This window comes from Musa acuminata, chromosome BXJ2-4 (genome assembly GCF_036884655.1).
Source record: "Musa acuminata AAA Group cultivar baxijiao chromosome BXJ2-4, Cavendish_Baxijiao_AAA, whole genome shotgun sequence".
Lineage (NCBI taxonomy): Eukaryota > Viridiplantae > Streptophyta > Magnoliopsida > Zingiberales > Musaceae > Musa > Musa acuminata.
This window is the reverse complement of record NC_088341.1, coordinates 46,314,887-46,334,463: the sequence shown is the minus strand read 5'-3', so window position 1 is coordinate 46,334,463 and position 19,577 is coordinate 46,314,887. Positions and strand designations below refer to the sequence as shown.

The 19,577-nt window shown below is 39.1% G+C and overlaps 2 protein-coding genes across 3 annotated transcripts; both read right to left on the bottom strand.

Moving 5' to 3' along the window:
* Positions 1 to 139: 139 nt before the first annotated feature.
* On the bottom strand, positions 140 to 10,054 carry LOC135611283 (methyl-CpG-binding domain-containing protein 11-like). Its single transcript, XM_065106887.1, has 3 exons — positions 9,871 to 10,054; positions 1,258 to 1,408; positions 140 to 1,121 (listed from the first exon to the last, which is right to left on the bottom strand). Exons 1-3 carry the CDS (start codon positions 9,988 to 9,990, stop codon positions 493 to 495), a joined length of 900 nt encoding a protein of 299 aa, XP_064962959.1. The 5' UTR covers positions 9,991 to 10,054; the 3' UTR covers positions 140 to 492.
* Positions 10,055 to 11,470: 1,416 nt separating this feature from the next.
* Positions 11,471 to 16,338, bottom strand: LOC135611281 (uncharacterized). 2 transcript variants are annotated; one of them, XM_065106885.1, is made up of 4 exons: positions 15,675 to 16,336; positions 14,181 to 14,330; positions 13,166 to 13,810; positions 11,471 to 12,828 (listed from the first exon to the last, which is right to left on the bottom strand). In XM_065106885.1, the coding sequence occupies exons 1-4, from the start codon at positions 16,011 to 16,013 to the stop codon at positions 11,752 to 11,754; spliced, it is 2,211 nt and encodes a 736-aa protein (XP_064962957.1). In that variant the 5' UTR covers positions 16,014 to 16,336; the 3' UTR covers positions 11,471 to 11,751. The 2 variants fall into 2 exon arrangements, with proteins under 2 accessions (XP_064962957.1, XP_064962958.1); XM_065106886.1 differs by lacking the exon at positions 14,181 to 14,330 and having other exon boundaries at positions 15,675 to 16,338.
* Positions 16,339 to 19,577: the final 3,239 nt, after the last annotated feature.

Genomic DNA, 19,577 nt, shown 5'->3' with positions numbered 1-19,577 from the left:
AAGTAAGGAAAACAATTTTGTCACCATGGTAAATTCAAACAGGCTCTCACGACTCATATGTGCATATTAAAGATAAAAGCCACAAAGCATTTCCAATGAAGTTATAAAAAAAAAAAACTGTCATGACTAGCATTTCCAATGAAGTTCAACCCATACACAACATGTAGAGATTATCTGCAAAGAGTAACAACCAAACAGTGAAGTATTTGTGTTAACAGATTATACTGCATTCTAACACGTTGACAGCCTAAACCAACCAGTGTAACATACAGGATATGCAGTCATGACTAACAATACTTTTTAGCGTAACTAACCATTTACTACTAGCTACAATTTCATACTAAAACCTCCACTAAACCATCCAAGTATTACATACAGGATGTTTTAGCATGACTCTAAATTCTTCAATTGAGTGTAACTACTACCCATTTATTACCACCTACAACTTAAATACTAAGACACATAATGAGACAACACGGATGAACACAAGTTTCAAGAGTTGATCGGAGAGGCACTGGGCAGATGCTCCCCGTCACTGCATTTCGCCGAAGGAACATCCTTCGAGACTACAGCACTGGAGTCTTCCTTGTGGCTGATATTCCCTGATAAAACCTCTCTATCCTGCATTTCTTTCCCAGCTGATGCCTCTTCAGGATTGCCTGCGGAAGGTGATACCTTGGCTTTCGCTGGTTTGTCGTTTGCTTGGTTCTTCTCCATCTCAGGTCCTGCTTCTTCATCGTCGTTCTTCAAACTAGGCTCGGTTTTCTCTTGAGCATTTCCATTGGTTTTGACAGAATCTTGCTCACCGGTACCCTCATCTACAGCTTTCCCATCAGTATCGCTCTTCACTGCAACCTCTACAGCAACACCCTCATTCTCGACCATGTTCACATCAACACCAGATTCTTTCATTTCCACATCGGTAGGTGCTTCTGCTTCCCCTGTGGTGACATCGTCCTTCACCCCAGAAGTTTCATCCAACCCATCGCCATCATCTTTCTTCTCCTTTGCCCCTTTCTTTGAGCTTGATTTCCTTTCTCGCTTTCTTGGCTTCTCATTTTCTGGGGTCTCTACTGCCTTGACTTTCTCTCGGATTCTCGCCGAACGCCTTGGGGTGTCACCTGAGTAAGAGTACTAGCCCGTTCAATGAAGCAAAACAAAAAATTATTCATGTACACAAAAAAATTCATTTAAATGCACGTTATGGAGCTATATATGTTCAATTGTAATTTGCAAATGGACAGAAAGGGAGAGTACCACTTCCCCAGTCAAATTCAGACGAAGAGGGGCCTCCAGGATGAGACTTCAAGTATTGCTGTAACTGTCTCTTATTTTTTATTTCCTCGCCGGTTGGTGATACGAAGACAATTTCATTCCTTCTTGGAGTTCCATCCTCATTCAGCATGAACTGTCAGTGCAAAAAAATATAATTTACTGTGGTAATGGAAGAGAAAATATGCAAGTGATCCAAATCCAGATGTGTTGATACACCAATACGAAAAGGAAAAAGTTATCCATTTTAGAATGGGCTTTTAATACTGCAGGATAAAAGAAAAAAAAAATCCACAACAGCACATAATGTTGCAATCTCTTTGCAAGCAATCAGAAGATGCTAGAAGACTCTCACATTAGCAAATCTTTAATAAATTAGCATATCACTCATATAGACAAATCATCCAAACTTGTTACTACATCAGTCAAATAAAGGAAAAACATATTCACATTTTATTGTCTGATGGGTACCGAGAGTTAAAGAGAACATATCTTGCATGAAAATCTTGTACGTAGATTTTTCTTTTTTTTTTCGGCAAAGGGTAAGTGGCAAAGATGGGATTCAAGCCTAGGACCTTGCTATGGTGTCAAAGTCTTTACCAGCTAAGCTAGTTGACACCTTCAAACGTAGATAAGTTTACGTAGATGAACCTTTTGTGTATTCTTGAGCAATGGTAGAACTTCTTACTCCAAAGGGCCAGAAGAGTTAATTTTAATAAAACAACCAAATTGAGTGGCTTATAGACCAGCTGAAGAAGAGGAATTTATCATCTAATGTTAAGCCATAAAGCATTTGCATGCCTGATAGTAAATAAAAATTTGCATTAAAAAGCTACTTTTTTTTTGTTTCACTAAAATGTACCAACCCACTTTAAACTTTTGTCTAATTGCAATAAAAGTTAAGATCCACATCAATACCAAAAACTTCTAAGAATAGCTAGAACATTCTACTCTGACCACCCAGAAAGAACACACCGTAAATAAAAACTGTTCCCAGTCTAATAAAGAAAGCAGGAGGTAAAGGTAATGTTAGCCCCATGAAGGTGACAAGCTGGCTTGTATATACCTAGATCTTAATTCCGCTCAATGAACTCACCATACAAATGATGCATACATGTTCATATAATAACCTTTTCCCACTTTAATATAAAATGACACCATTATGTTCTCAGATAACGAAGAGAACTCCATTAAAGCTTCCATAATATGAAATCACAAGCCAGAGTTAAGTAAAAACCATTACGGCAACAGTATGATGAACTAAATGCTACCAACAATCTAAAGCACATTTGTCGATGAAACAGCACAGAATGCTTTTACAAGACATCTACCACAAAAAGGATTCACAAGGCATGGGCTTGCATAATACCAGCTTAAATGCCAAAATACCATTCTATTAGGTACAATTAGACAAAGCATTGATGGAATAGAAAGTGACAGGTATGTAAATTCAATGTCAAACAAGAAAAGCCAGTGCAACATGCTGAGGAAGACAATAAAAAATCATCAATTAGTTGTCGAAATCCAATGGAGTAACTTGAGTCTCTGCAAAAAGCTATAAAAGAACGACAACCAAATGAAACTCTTTTCAGAGAAGAACTTAGATGTACAGATTATGATTGAAGAAAGAGTCCAATTTTTGAACAAGAAAAATGAGTATTCGTAAAGCATAAACATCTAATTCCTTGTGAAGAGGTAGAACTTAAAAAGAAGTTCCTTTTTCCTAAGTTTGAAGAATTCCTGAATTAAAAAAAGACGGATATGCATACTTCCAACAATGACAAATAAAAAAAGAAGTATATTTAAGAATTCCATGAAGGAATAATTTGGTCGTCTTAAGAGTTAAGAAATTGTCTAGTTAACCTCCTTGGACATGTGTAAAGAATGTTAGGAAAAGCTTATTGTAGCTATTACATCTTACAAATTTCATTAAAAAGTCTCGATCAACCCCCCAAGTAAAAAATTTTACAATTCAGTCAATGTTCTCTTACAGCATATATAGAGAATCCTGATACTGATTCTATGCAGTCTTTTAATACAAAGGTAATAATTATATTCCTCTTAAAACACACACACACACATACAAAAAGGTACTGCAGCTTAAAGTAATTCAGCCTTTCAGTTGTGGTAACTGTGCAAACTAATTTGACAGCAGAGCCAACTACCAATCTTTTTGCAAACAACAGTAGACCATGAGAACTAGGTTCAAGTCTAAATGAAATGAGACAAATCACCAAAAAAGGTAACAAATTGAAACATTTAAAGAACAATTCTCATAAGCATGCAAAAGTCAATAACTGCAATGTTCAAAAGCAAGCATGCCCCATGGCAGAAAAGGAAATCTTTGTACTTCACATTTGGTAATCTGCAAAAGTTGGGATATCACCATGTTGGCAATTCATCAGCCAAGAAATCTCAATAGGACCTATGAACAACTTTCCCCAGATTTCTGGAATCAAGGACCTTTGGTGACTCGAATTGTTAGAAAAATGAAGGAGATAGAAGTAGGGACATTGTTTGATCTAACAAACAATACAAATATTCTCTAGCTAAGAGAATATTTAGCTAACCCCCAAAAGAAAGAAAATACAAACAGAATATTCTCTAGCTAAGAGTCCAGGATATAGCATCAATCTCTTTCTTCTCTTAAAAACTATTTTTTTGTGCACATGTATACGAAAACTAATAAAAAAATATTCTGTTTATAAGAATAATAAATCCAATGCATAGGTTATGCATGTAAACATATCAATTCTAAGTGATGTATAAAAAAGAAAAAATATATATTATGTTCTGTGTATATAGGAGTAGGAAAGCAGATAAAAGAGCATTCATTTAGAGAACATTGATGTCCATATTCTTTTAGGAGGATTTGTACAAAATCCATTTACTATGAGGGATGTACAGGGAAATAAATTTATATTTGAGGATCACAAGACGACAAATAAGGATTCATATAGATAAAAAAAACTCTTTTTGGGTCGAAAGTTAAGCATATAAACATTCATATAAATAAAGAATTCTATGTAAATCCTTGTGATTTATATGAATAATTATATGCTTAACATCAAGAGATTGTATGTGAAGAGAGATAACAAATAAACCAATTAAGCAAATAGAAATCACAAAGATTTGCATTCAAAAGGTAAAAAAGTTGACCCAAAATTAGTTCATTCAACACGGAAAGTTCTATATTATAGAATATTTGCATTGTCAGTCCTCATTGGTGTGACAATTAAAGTTTCACATAAAGATATTTTAAAAATAAAAAAGAGCCACATGCACAGATTTGCATTCAAAAGGTAAAAAAGTTGACCCAAAATTAGTTCATTCAACACGGAAAGTTCTATATTATAGAATATTTGCATTGTCAGTCCTCATTGGTGTGACAATTAAAGTTTCACATAAAGATATTTTAAAAATAAAAAAGAGCCACATGCACAAATTTGAAGTATTGTACAATTGATCTATAAAGCAAGGAATGCCATCTCACGTTGACCGATCATGTCGGTTGCTAGTCGAACCGATACATAGCAAGTCGGTACCAATAGATACTCCTATTCTGAAAAATAGCTGAAACACATGGTACACTGTATCGAAAAAAAGGGCCAAAAATGATCCAAACCTTAAAAAAAAAAATTCCTATTTTACGTTTTTTTTCCTAATTTGTTGGTATATAAATTATATTTAGATGAGCATAAAGTATATACATGCAATACATGAACATAAAAAATTCTAGGTTATAAGGACAAAAAATTGAATGAGAATGAGAGTGAAAGAGCCAGGAGAGAGCAGAATTTAAAGGGTAAAATAGGGCCTAATGGTCAATTTGCTCGTTGCGACTTGGTTTGATATGAGAGGAGTACGGTTGAAATTCGATCGTTACCAAACCCATATTTTGTTTAAAAACCTATTCATTAAGCATCATTTATATGTCATTTTTTTAATATAATACACAACTCCAAAGAACTCAACAACGGCAAAAGATCCATGTTGCCAACCACTAATAGTTGGAACTGTACATATAACTATAAAACTAAAAAATGAATCTCAAACTATATGTAGCTCCAAAGCCAATAAACATATATGACAATATGAAATTTTGTACCGTACCAATGTATCAAGCTTTGCTAGATACGATACGATATGTTGTACTGAGCGGTACGTCAAAGCATACCGAACGGTATGCCTATATATATATATATATATATATTAAAAAATATAAAACAAAATAATATAAAAATATTAAAAAAACGAATGCAGCCTCGGTGACGTCGCCTCCTCTTCTCCTCGTTGCCTCATTTGTAACGTTCGATAAAGAAGGCGGCGAAGATGTCGAAGGTCACAAACGTCTCTGACCTTTGGTGAAGAACGCGGTGAAGGTCGCAGACGTCTCTAACCTTCAACGAAGAACGCGACGAAAAAGAAGGCCACAGAGTCGCAAATGAGGTGATGAAGGAGACCGCCTCTTCCACTACTCTAGCCACCGCCTCCCGTGATCCCCGCGCGTCTAGATCCTCCTCTTTACAACTCTCCTCGTTGTTACCTCCTAGATCGGGATTGTCGAGGGAGGGTGACACTAGATCGGGATCAAGAAAGGGCATGGAAACAAGTTCGCACCGAGGTTCTCCCGATTCTCCCTTTTCTTCGAGCGCCCTCTCCTTCTTCCTTCTTCGACGCTTCTCCCTCAACCTCGTCGTAGCCGGGCTGCTATATCGAGCGGACCGCCCAATAGCATGTGGTTCGCGTACCGGTTCATAGGCGGATCGCTACCGGACGGTATGATTCAAAATCGCAAACCTTGATATATGATATATTATTTTGTCTTAGAAATGATGACAAACTAATTCAAAGAATAAGAAAAAGAAAAGGTAAGTCAAAAAACAAAGCGAAATATATATGGGGTTGGTTATATAGATTTCCCACCATTGAGTGCCACTAAGATCAATATCACTGTTCTTAGTAAGAGCTACCATATTTATAAACAAGTCACACAGAAGAATTGCAAGGTAAGTACCAGTGAAAAGTTTGTTAAAAGATATGCATTATATGATTCATCCCATAGATATAACAAAGACATGCTATCACGAAACACCAAAAATAAGGCATCATATTTCAAAGTCTAGTATCAAAATGTGGAAGGCATCACTGAAATTATTTTCAAATGTCAAAGAAAACTTTGCCACTAGAAGAAAGACCCAAGAAACCCGAACAAGTAAAATCCCAAGGGAGAGGTTTCTATTTAGTAGAAGTTGTGCGCTTGAGCTTGCAACAAGTGAGCTTCCTTTTGGGGAAGGAGAGGTCACCATAGTATATTATATAGTTGCTGAAGGTTTGCGCTACTGGACTAATCTGTGATCTGCTTAAGCATTAATCTTCTTCTCTCAACTCAAGTGACCCAAAATTGTTTGTGATAGACCAATTGATCAATCAAGTCCTGCAATCAGGATTGAACTGATGGAAATACCGTGGACTTGCTGCTAGGCATTTTGGTGGTTTCAGAAGCTTCCTAATGAAGCCTGGGTTCCTCGAGTACCTTGCATCCAATTACACACAAAAATGACAACATCAAAGAAATTAGTGACTTCAAGCACCTTTAGGGCATTGTAACATGATAAGGTTGCTCCTCTGTAGCCTGGTGACTAGGGTCCAAATCACCAAAGCAGACTCTCCTTGTAGGAGGAAGATGGGATACACTGATCCTCCCAAATGATGCATTGATGGAATTACCATTTCTGAAATTCATGTTGAAGACACTAATAAATCTTGAATCCTTCTCGAAATTCCATTGCATTTTAAACAAAGATCTAATTGTAAACTCTTATCACCTACTCTCCAAAGCAAACACTATAATCTGAACAACTTTAGCCTTGAATGACCATTAAATCTTTTCAAGTGAGAAAATAATATACACAAGGAAAAATATTTAACGAGTGCTTACAAATATAACGTCTTAGAAAGTTGTTTGCATACAACTATAACTTGCATCAAAAGCACCTCAGACATAAGAAAAAGATCTCCAGGGACAAGATATGCAGGGATAATTACATATTACTCCCTGTAGTTAACTATGATTAGCATACCGATCCCTATACTTTAAAAAGTGGTATTGGGATCCCTACACTTGCGAAAGTGAAACATTTAACCCCAATTCTCTTCAAGTCATTAATTTTGTTGACAGAAGACACGAATGGAAAGAATAAAAAAGTAATTTTACTATCTTTTAAATTATTAATTTTTTATAATTTCATATGAACTTACTTCTCCTCCCCCTTCTTTTTCCAACCTGCTCGCCCACCGCACCTAGTTCTATATGTGAGAGCATGTTGATCCCTCGGTGTTATATGTGATTCACTACATAGGGCTAAAGTTGTGGCTGTGCTTCCGGGACTATGACTGCAACTGGAACTTGTAGAAGCTTTGGGGCTTCCCTAGCGATGTATCTCCAGCATCGTCGACTTCATCTTCGGTAACTCCGCAACCAACTTCCACGACTGCCTCATCTTCGTCCTCCCTCACTAGCTCAACCCCGAGCACAGCGAGTCTAACATCGTCACCGTGCACGGCCAATTACACTCCGAGTGCATAATTCCTTCTGGCATGTCATTCCTTCTGGTTTTCTCCTTGCAGGTTGTGGTGTCTTCGTCTTCCACCCACTGACCGCACTTTGCTGCAAGTGATCATTGTGTGTTGGGAGCTGGTAGATGTGGAGATCCAACAAAGGAAGTGCATGGACCATGCACTAGTAGATAAGCTGATGGTGAAGGATCGGAGGCCTTGAGAAGGGCAGCAGAAGAACAGCACATGCACATCCATCTTATCTGTTTAGTCGTTTTCTATAATGGTGTGAATGTACTTACCAAAACAAATATATAATGGTGTGAATGAGTCAGTCTTTGTTACTGCCACTTAGGTTAGCACATGGCAAGCAACAATGGTGGAGCTCCCACTCGACCAGCTCCGTAGCATCTCAGAACATACCATAGAAACCTACAGTTCTATGGACTTTATTGTGCATATCATAGTGTATTAGAATAATATTCCAGCTCAAATCGCAACAGAAGACGACAAATGGTGTTCTATAGATCAAAGGGTATCCATTAATCACCCCCGGTATAAAGTTCTCCACGGAGTAGGCTCCTAAATGCTCCATGGCACTCTTGCGATCGCATTAGCTCCGGGACCAAAGCTTTCGAACTCTCCGTAGAACAGCATCTGCAGCGTGAAGTCACCAGTCCATGGCAACCAGCCCTCCGGTCTCACGATCTCCGCCAAGTTGCAGTTGATGAACATCATCCTCAAGTACTCCTTCCATAGTTACCTGAGGTACGTGTGGTGGACCGCGGGCTTTGAGCAGTAGAGCACGAGGTACTCATCGCTCCCGTTGATGGTGCAGTGGTCGAACACGAAGTCGGTGGACTGGTGTTGGACTCGTCGTGCTCGGGGCTGAGCTGGCGGGGGAGGATGAAGATGAGACAATCATGGAAGTCGGTGGCGGAGTTGCTGAAGATGAAGTCGATGGTGCCGAAGATACGGCCGGAGATGCATCGCTAGTGAAGCCCCAAAACTTTTGCAAGTTCCAGTTGCAGTCATAGTCTCGGAAGCATAGCCACAACTTCAGGCCCATGTAGTGAATCATGTACAGCACCAGTGGATCAACATGCTCTCACGTTCAGAACCAGATGCGGTGGGCGAGCAGGTGCGACGAGAGAGCAGGTGTAGCGGGCAATCGTCTCCGACGGGCTAGCGAGTACAACGAGCAAGCAGGAACAATAGAGGGGTGGCGAGCGAGCATGTTCGAAAGAGAAGGGGAGAAAAAGTTTATATAAAATTAATAATTTAAAAGATAGTAAAATTATTTTTTTTATCCTTCCTATTCGTGTCTTCGGTCAACGAAATTAATAACGTGAGGAGAATTGGGGTTAAATGTTTCACTTTCATAAGCATAGGGATCTCAGTGCTTCTTTTTGAAGTATAGGAACTGGGATACTAATCATCGTTAACTACAGGGAGTAATATATAATTACCCCAGATATGCATGATAACCAACTATTTCAGAGCTACTGATTTATTCTTTTTAATAAAGAAAGGACTCTGTTGTAGTCAGGAACTCACCATCATCCACGTTCCTGGCAGTAACAGGAAGCCACAAGGTCTTATTTCTACAAGTAGAATTTTTGACACAGATTAGCTAAACATATCCATTCATTCTTCGACCGCACTATCATCCAGACACAAACCACCACTTGGGAAACAACTGTGTTCCGAACCCTAGGCTTAGCTGAAGCCAATACACTTAACCTATCAGAGCAAGCAAGAAAAGATCAAAATTATCAAAAAAGGAAACAAAGGAAACCACTAAATTCACCATTCTCCAGACCAAGTGCCATTCCAAGACCGTGCCCCATTCCAAACCCTTACTTCTCACGTTCTCCTCGACGCAACATCAGAAACCAACTAGAAAGCACTGAAACCCTAGATTGCAGACCAGAACTTATCGGCACAGAGTAACCAAAATCTACGTTCGCCGTCACAATCGAAAATAAAGGACAGGAAATTAGGGCACGGGGAACTAGGAGAAATTCTCCAGAATCGGACCTTCTTCTTCCATCCGGCAGGCGCGGGGAGCTCAACAGAGACGACGTCCGCCTCCTTCGATGGCGGCGAGCCCTTCTTCGCGCTCGCACCCCCGACCTCCTCCTCCTCCTCCACCGCCATCGCTCGCCTTCGCTCTCGGTCTTCCTCGACTTCCCGCTCTCGGATGGGCCAACGAATTTGTCCGAAACCAAGTGACGAGAAAACAGAATAAATAACTACGCGGATAAAGAAAGGGCATAGATAGTTAACGGCAGACACACACTCTTCTCCTCTCCGAAACTAAACGGCGGAACTCAAAAGTGAATCCAGCGCTGGATTTGAACATTCGCGTTCGCGTCCGGAACTACCGGCTCCGGATCTCCTGTGCGATCCCGTTCCCAGTTTGCCCACTAAACGTTGGTTAATATTACGTGATCCTCGGAATGGGCCCCGCTAGAAATGACGAATGGAGGATCGGGAAAGGCTTTTCTTACGGCGGATCGTACGCACGGAGGGATCCGGTGACTTCTCTATGATGAGACGAAACACGTGGCTTGATGTGAAAAAATGGACGTCGAGGGCCGTTGAGCAGCGCTAACGCCGTTACTTGGCGGCAGTCTTTTTGTCTGCAGTTCTGCCACGTGGCATCGATGGCTGCCATTCAATCCACCGCGGGAAAAAGGACGTTCCACTTTCGCGGACTTAAGCCGCGATAGGCCGGCGGTGCACAGAGTGGCGCAAATCGAGGTCGTCGGCAGGTGTGTGTGTGTGTGTCTCAATCGGAGTCGTGACTCAAGTCGGCGAGATCATTTCTGTCCTTTTGCACATCCATCCTCGCGAGTCTGCAAATAGCATATTTACCCTTGTATACTCTTATGTTAGTATCCTCAGATACATTCACACAGACTGGTCATAATGATTTCTAAACTCAACGTCATAGAGAAGAAATCAACAGCCAAGCCAAAGTAAAATATATATACTGACAAGCACTGTGATGGTATAATGAGCTCAAAGAGTATAGTCTCAAACTCTCATCATCCAAAATGGTGGTGAAACACCAAAAGAGGCATCCGTCAAGGAATTGGTTGCATAAAAATGAGAGAGAGAGAGAGAGAGAGAGAGAGAGAGGGGGGGGGGGGGTGCTAAACCCCTCTACCCAGCTTAGATTTCAAGCTCATGATTAAGAGTATGGCATTGACTAGAGCATGGCTAAATAAATGAATTATTATCAAGGGATGTGCCTAACTGGTAGAGGAAATGAAAAGAAATCAAATGATAAAATCCAAATATGACAGTCGAGAGAAAGATAACATAACCGTAATATCCTGATTATTTGTGATGGACTATATAAAAAAATAAGAATAAAAACTTGAAGAGAAATATAATACCAGCAGTTTAATCAGCTATATCTTGAAGATAAATATTTGGAAGAAGGAAAAAAGAGAGAGAGACATTAGTACTCTTGCAAAACTTCATCGATCAAAGGATAAAAACTTTTATATGAATAAAAAAGGATAAAAACTTCATCATATTTGTACTTTTGCAAAACTTCATCAATAAAAGAGACACAGCATATGGGCTACCAAAATCAGGAACCTGCTCTCCCAAACCATCAGCAATCTATGGAAGCTGAAAGATAGTTGAATTATTACCATTCATTAGGTGCTTGTTGCTACAGTTGGCATATTGTCAGACTAATTACATACAAGTCAAGCATCTCCACAGAACAGGGCTGGAAGCAGACACAACATAGTCCCCATAGTTAGTAGAGATTAGAGAAAAAAGAAACGGAGACGGGCTTTCTATTTGTCTTCACCCATCGAACTCAGATAAGCGGATTTACCTAATACTGAGACACGACAAGAACAGTGAAAAGGACAACCAGCCCTCATGTCATAAATTCTAGACAACCAGAACTGCAGGTACTGGTGCAATCGCTCCTGCCGGTTCGACTGGCCATGACAAGTCAGGAACAGCATCTGCTGCTGAGGATAGAGAAGCTAAACTGAGCTCATTGGACGATTCCGTGTAATGGAACTCAATCTGAAGGCGGTGATGCAAGGGAGTCGAAGACATCCGTCCTTTCTTGATATCATCTTGCAGTTCCCTGATTGGAATCGCTGCTAAGAAGCTCTTGATGTACTCCTTGCATGACTCCTTCCCCCTGCACACAAGATCCCCCTCTACGGCAATGTTTCCCTTTTCCTGATGAAAGCTCTCGGCAACCCCATTTCCTGCTGCTGTGGCCTCACCGTCGACAGCCTTGCTCTCACTAGGAACCTTATGAATGGATGTGCTATCGTCAAACTTTAGGACGTACGCCTGCTGGCACCCCTCGTAGAGCCGCTCACCAAGTGTGTCTATTATATAGTAAGCATCATGTTCAACCTTGAGGACAAAGAAGTGGTCATTCCAACTTACTATATATAGCTGAGGCCTTCCATCACCTGGGTGCTCTGACCCAATCCGGCTGATCTCATCCCAGATGCTGTCAAAGGACATAGCTCCATGTAAGAAGTCAAGGCCACTGTTGCTGTCAGTGCCCTCAGGATGAAAGAATCCAACGAAAGATTTCCTTGGAACAACAGAAATTGGTCGAATCTTAGCTTGAATAACTGTCTCAAGGTCAAAGTGCTTGTCAGGGAAACGTTCTCGATATGCCTGGTTCTCACAAAGGTTTCTCCACTCAAGAGAGCCTTCTCGGATGAGGTCATCAAACTGGGATTTGACAGGCATCATGTCCTGGTACCTCTGAAACCAGTCAGCAATGACAGCAACAAGAGCCGTGCATGCACTCTCACCAGAGGCTCGCTCGCTCCGCTGATCAATGGATGCAAAGAAGACTTGAGTGACAAGCTTCATGTGCCCATCACGGTTCACTAGCTCCTTTGATTCCCAGTTGCCTACGACAAAGTAGTCATCTCCAAAATCAGACACTGATGATCGGTTCACAGCGCCATCATGGTCCCCTTTGTGCCCCTGCAAGCAAATCATGTAAACATCCTTAATTTCCCTTCCAAATAGGTCAGTCAGCAAACAATCAACATAACATTCAATGACCTTTCCCACACTCGGGAAATTCTAATTGTCAATTGTGACTGTGAGACAATTTGTGGACAGATCACTGAACCAGGAAAAGAAAGATCGACACTTAATGAAAGTAAATAGTATGGTAAGCATGAAAAGTTTATTCAAATAGAACTGGTAGAAAGATCAACCTATACTAGAATCAAAGAGAAGAATCAACAATTCGATCAATCAAGCTACAGATATTTATGGAAGATAAACTGGCAATATAAGTCAACGAGAAGCTTACGCCTGCAAAGAGAGATTCATCAGAGGAACTCAGCAGCCGTCGGTCATAGTCAATGTCATCGCCTCCCTCTTCATAGGCTTTCTTTAGCAATGGTTCTCCTTTGGGCTTAGGAGATTTAAAACTCAACTTTCTCTTTTTCCAAGGAAGGATACTCCTTTTTGACACAGAAAGTTCAGGAACAGATAAAACTGTATCCTCCATATGTGAACAACCTACATCTGATTTTCGATGATTGTAGTCGACCCAATCCTCGTAAACTCCATCTATCATCTCATAGCCAAAATTGTTAACAGATGCTAATGTACCATAACTGAATGACTTCCTAACATTAGTATCCTCTTTGCTGTCGTCTACCTCATCGAGATCATCATCAGGGGAGTCTGTATCAAATGGATAGATGTATTCTGCATCGTCACTCCTAGCAGAGCACTTCCCCTCGCTACGATCATCATCTTGACATGTCTTTTTAGACTTCCGAGTGGACACAAGCTCTGTCAAAATTTTCACCTTTCTCAATCCAGCTTTAAGTGCAGACAGCTCATCTTTCTCAGAAGGAAGAACATCTCCAGAGGGAGGTGACAATGGCCTCTGTACCATATCAGAAGAATCTTGGGAACTTCTCAATTCCAATATACTGAGAGCCAGCTGCAAAATGAACAGCATGTCACATTCTCAAATTTTATAAAAATTCTTCTAGTGAGGTTAAACGATAAACATAGAGAGCACAAGAGAAAATGCAGGGGGAAAGGATAAGGGCAAGAGGAATTTAGGTGGGCATGGGCATGGGCATGGGCATGGGAAGGAAGATGTGTCATGAAAGTGGAACTTGAATCAAATAACCAAATGCTCCATCGTTTCCCAACATCTCTCAGCGAATAAAATAAAAGAAACAACCAGCACTGTTATTATCCGAGCTAAGTAAAAATAGTCTCAGACATAATGCACCACGTGACAATTACCTAATATCGCATATCTTACATCATCAAGCTTCAAAATCTAAATGTTTGTTACATACATGGAGCGAAGCATGAGAGTCAGTGGCACCAGGAAGTGACAAAGGAAGGTTGAGCTCAATCTCTTGTTCAGCAGTGGAAGTCAATTCAGCTATGTTCAATGAACCCATTCCAAGAACCGATTCCTTGTTCTTGGTACCATGGTGCAAGCCCTAGAACAGAAGGAAGTCATTTAAGTTATCCAGATAAAATTCAACTCAACCTCCAACAAAAACAGACTTCCCAAAAAGAAAACTATCTCAAAGACACACAGTAGAAGAGAGAAACTACAGTAACATGTTGAAAAGTGACACATATGCCAACAAGTAAATAGCTGCACATCTCCCTTCCAAATTGGAAATAATGAAGCAGTGCACTGAAGGTAAGATAACTTATAACCTTTTAGGGGTTAATTCGATGGAGTTATAGCTGCTAGGTTATAAAGGTTTGAATTTAAAATTACAAATCCAATTATTAGCACTCGAGCTCATCACCGATTTATTGCAGCACATCTTCATGCTTACCGTCATAAAGTTAGGGATTATTTCCAATGATCTTCCTTTCATGATTACATGCTTGGCCAGACAAAAAAATCCTTCATCTTTACAAGAAAAAGTTCTTTATATTAAGAAAGCATATTCTCACCAAAAGCAATCTATAAACTCAATAAATTACAAGAAGCAATATCAATAGGATAAAAACCTAAATTATCATTCCAAAATGAACCCAAGAGCAAATAGGTAGTACAAGCTAGTGGTGGATATCGACACCAATTAGGCCAAACCATAGGTTAATCAAATAGAGGAAGTTGACTTTTTTTGACAACTGCAACCACCAATATCCAGCTGTAAGATACCAATAGATATCCAAAAAAAGATGAACTTTAAAAAACACAACTAATCAAAAAGATTCATCAGGCTTCTAAATAGCTAGTAAGAAATCAATACTTCTTAAATAGAAAAAGAAATATTTAAACCGAACAAGATAGTTTTTGAATGAAAATAATTAAAAAAAGTTTCCCCGTTCAAAGAAAAAAAGGAAATGCAAAAAAAAAGAAGAAAAAAAATCCAGTATTGGATATTCCAAAGATGTGCGGATGCGGCGAAGAGGATGGGTGAAACAAAGACGCATATAACCGACCTCAATTCCCACATAAAAGAATAGGAATAGCTTCCAATATTTCAGCACAAGCAGGGAAGAAGCACAATAAACAAACTAAATATCCACTAAAATTCCTCAAATAAAATTCAAAGTGGTTTCTTGATCAGCACATGTGAAAACCCTAACAAAGTCTTGGAAACTGGCATTGATTTCAACAAGGATCGCCTAATAATCGTAACCCAGAAACAAGGAATCAGCGAGAAGGAAACCCACAACCCAAGTAAAGAAAACCTGAACAGCACCAATTTGTCGAGATTACCGTGCAAGAAAACAACAGTAGATGAAGGGAATCAGACAACAGAATGATGAGAAAAGAACAAGGGTATTAGCGCTGCAAGGAGCCGATTTGGACTCACATTGAACACGTTAAACGCGATCTCCCACGGATGGAACCCGCTGTCCTTGTGCGCGGTCAGGGTACAGACGGTCTCAAATTCCTCATTCCACTCTACCACACCCCCATCGCCAACCTCCTCCTCCCTCGTCCGGTTCCTCTTCACCGTCCTCCTCAGCGAGCTCAGCGCCACTTTCGGGCCCTTCCACCTCACCTCCACAGCCACCTTCCTCAGTTCCGCAACAGCCGCCGCCTCATCCCCAGCTCTCACCCCTTCAACCCTCCTCACCACCAGCCGCACCTGAAACTTCTTCGACGACAGCGGCGGCCATGGCCGCCACCGCATCATCCTCGCCGGCATCCCCGCCGCCGCCGACGCAACCGCCTAGGAGCCCAAACCCTGGAATCGCCAACCGGAGTCAAATCACAAGGTCGGAGCACTGAGGAACCCCCGGATCGCCGTAGGAACGCCGAATCTCCACCAAAACGACTCCAATAACGTCAAGAAAAACAGCGCCTTTCGATCGAATACGAGGAATGAATAGATTGATCAACAGAATATAGAAGAAAAGGAAGGGTTTTGTGGGCTATTGGAGTAGAGATCGAGGGAATAGGCGAGAAGAGAGAGAGAGGAAGAACAGCGAATATACGAAGGAAGGGATACGGAACATATAAATCGGGGGAGTTCTCCGAAGTGGCTGCCGGCGTTACGCTGTCGTTAGTATGCTTCTGTAGTTCCCAAAGAAGGTCGGATAACGGCACTTTGAGTGTAAATACCAAAACAACCTTCATCCAGAAGAAAAAGACATGGATTTGCGGAGGTTATTTTGGATGCTTATTTGAGTGTAAATAATTAGTATTATTTAATCAGGGTTGAAATAGGTTAACTCGTTAATTTTATTCATTTATTATTTTTTTGGAAAATACAACCATGAAATGTCTTTTCAAACTGTTTTATATTCTTTGGTTTTTTCACAAAATAGAAAAAACATTACCCATTTTAAATAATTTTTTTATTGCGCTTAATTAGATCAATTATTCCTAATTGGATCTCTTTTGACATTGGTTCTACATTTTTATTAGGTACATAAGAGTTGAAATTATTTGATAAATTATATATCTAATAAAAATGGTAATTATGAATGAAATATGGGTGAATTTTTGAAAAAAAAATAGATTTTTTTATAATATTTCAAATTTGAAAAATTGTTCAATAGCGCGATTATGTGAAAGATTATTTTGACCTCATAATTTAAAAAAAAATTGTCATGTCCCAACTCTATTCATGCATCCGTTCATCTTAAACGCTTAGCCCGTCGATTGTCGTTATAATTGGTTATAGCTCTTATGTAGAGGTACAAGCAATTAGGGAAAAGGAGGGGAGTGGTTAGTGGGGCTAACCCATATAATGATAAATAGGCAAGGGGAGAGAGGAGGGGGTAATCGGTGTTGCTAGCGAAGGCACAAGTGGATGACATGCTTATCAACTCGCACGCAAAGGCACAAGCATCTAGAGAAGAGTATAAGATCAATATCATTTGCTAACCCACAGGGATACAAACAATTAAGAGAATTGAGGGAAGCAGTTAACCACAATGAACAGGTGAGGGTCGGTAAGCGAGATTACCGAGCATGAGGGGGGTGAAGGAGGATGGCCAACGAGCAAACACATGAGAGGAGGTGCAACGGACGGTGATGATTGACAAGAATAAAATGATTATTTCTAGAATAAAAGAATAATTCGTAAGATTTTTTTAAACTTGGGACGATATATAGGAAAAATATAAAGTTAATTTTTTTTCAAAAAATTATCATAAAATTTTGGTAATAATGGAAGGACAGGGAAATGAGAATTCTCAAGATGCTCAAAATCCACGACACAAATATTCTCTCTCTATTCTATACACACACAACGCCAAACGTGTTCTGTCGTGAGATGAGCCAATCAGCGTTTGCTTATGCATTTGAGCGAGTCACATGGTTGGATTCCTTCTATGGGTATTACTATATTACTTCAAGCAATATACTTACATGTGAGTATATATATATATATATATATATATATATATATATATATATGTTTGTCAAACATTAGATTCAAATAGGGATGACATCAAGAGGGAGACAAACAAGTAGATATTCAAATGGTCTCTATCCCATCACATAATTTGTTCTCTTGTCCTCAATCTAAAACTATCATCATCATGTTTTTTATGCATACAAAAATCTATAGTATCACTTTCTCACATTAATTGATGTTAATAAATGTATGAGATTACATTTATAAATAATTAGTCTGGTGGATATTATACATTAAAATTTTATATTAAAAATTAATGTACTCAACTCATTTATAGGTTGAGGGTTTGAAGTCTCATCCCATAAATTACTAGACTCTTTTATAATTATTGTGCGTTGGGTTGAAATAAATATATGATTAACTTGGGATGAAGAAAAGTAATGCTATATTTTAGCTCTTATTTTTGTTGATGGGTTTTTTCAAATTATTCACTAATCATGTTTCATTCTTTGGTCAAAACTAGTCAAAATCAATCCAATGAAATTATAATAAGCCAATGGAATCACAACCTTAACACTTAATTCTACTGTATAATAAGTCCTTGGAGTGATCAATCAAATTTATGCAAATAAGATATTATGATGATGAAAATATTATGTGTGCAGTGAAGAGGTCAGCATCCCATACAGCATAATACTTGAGAAATGTGTCTCCTCTATGATTGCCAAACAACTTAAAACATCCATATCAAATATTCCTACTTCATCAAACACTGAAGAGAGTGCACATTTTTCACAAGAAGCTGCCATGGCATTTGTCGATAGAATGGAAGTGATGGACAGTATCATTATACCTTTTATTTTGTTCCACTACTGTAAGTGAGGGACAAGATGATTCAGTTCTTCTGACCTTTTGTTAGTGCTGTTGGCTTGTCACTGTGCATTTCATATCTGCATCTGCCTGGATATGTCACCACCTGAGAGATGTTATCATGAGAACTACAGCTGAATCTGCCCTCAGATGTCTTGCTTCCGATGAGGTTAGATTGAGGTCCTTCAAAAAAAAAAAACTTCTGAGAGAAATTGGAAAAGGATAAGATGGACAGATATAGATGAAAACTTGATAGAAAAGTCTGTCTCATTATCCTATGATAATATATCTTTCTTGGTATGAGAATTCTAAGTAGATTAATCATTATAGTAGACTTTCCATAATTAGATTTTTGGAGATATATCTTTCATTTTGATATAATGGTGATGTAGTAGATGATTTGTCCGAGTTTCACTCAAATTTAGTGAGCAGGCATCCTCGGAAGTCCACATGTCGAATTTTTTATGGGAGTTCGATTTTTTTTTTCTCATATTAATTTTTGAGATAAGATTCAATCATCATGCTTATGTGGGATATGATGGTGTCATCTATTTATGAATCTGAATACCATAAATTTCAATCACCACATTTATAAAAACTAAAAATCTACATTAAAAATAATATAATTCTTCATTGTATCATTTATCTCATGTTATTTTGAAAATACCATAAACATATGAAGAATTATCTATAGATTTTAACTCTCCAACCCCTCAATCATTATATAACTAAATATAGCTTTATGTAAAGAGTCTTTCGAAGTCTCGTATCGTTTCGTTCGATGAGATCATAAGTTTTCACTAGATGAAATTATCATGATTTTTTTTCTTTCGGTATGAGTCCTAAAATAAATTTCTGAAAAAAATTGGATTTTAACATTTTAGCAGGTTTTGATTCTTAGTACAGTGATGCCTTTGTTTGGCTAAACGCTAATGTATTGGCCTAACAAAGAGAGAGAACCAAGAAAACTTGAGCAGGACTTCAACACCCACATGATCAAGCTTTGGCAATGTGCTGTTCTCTGACATCATGGCC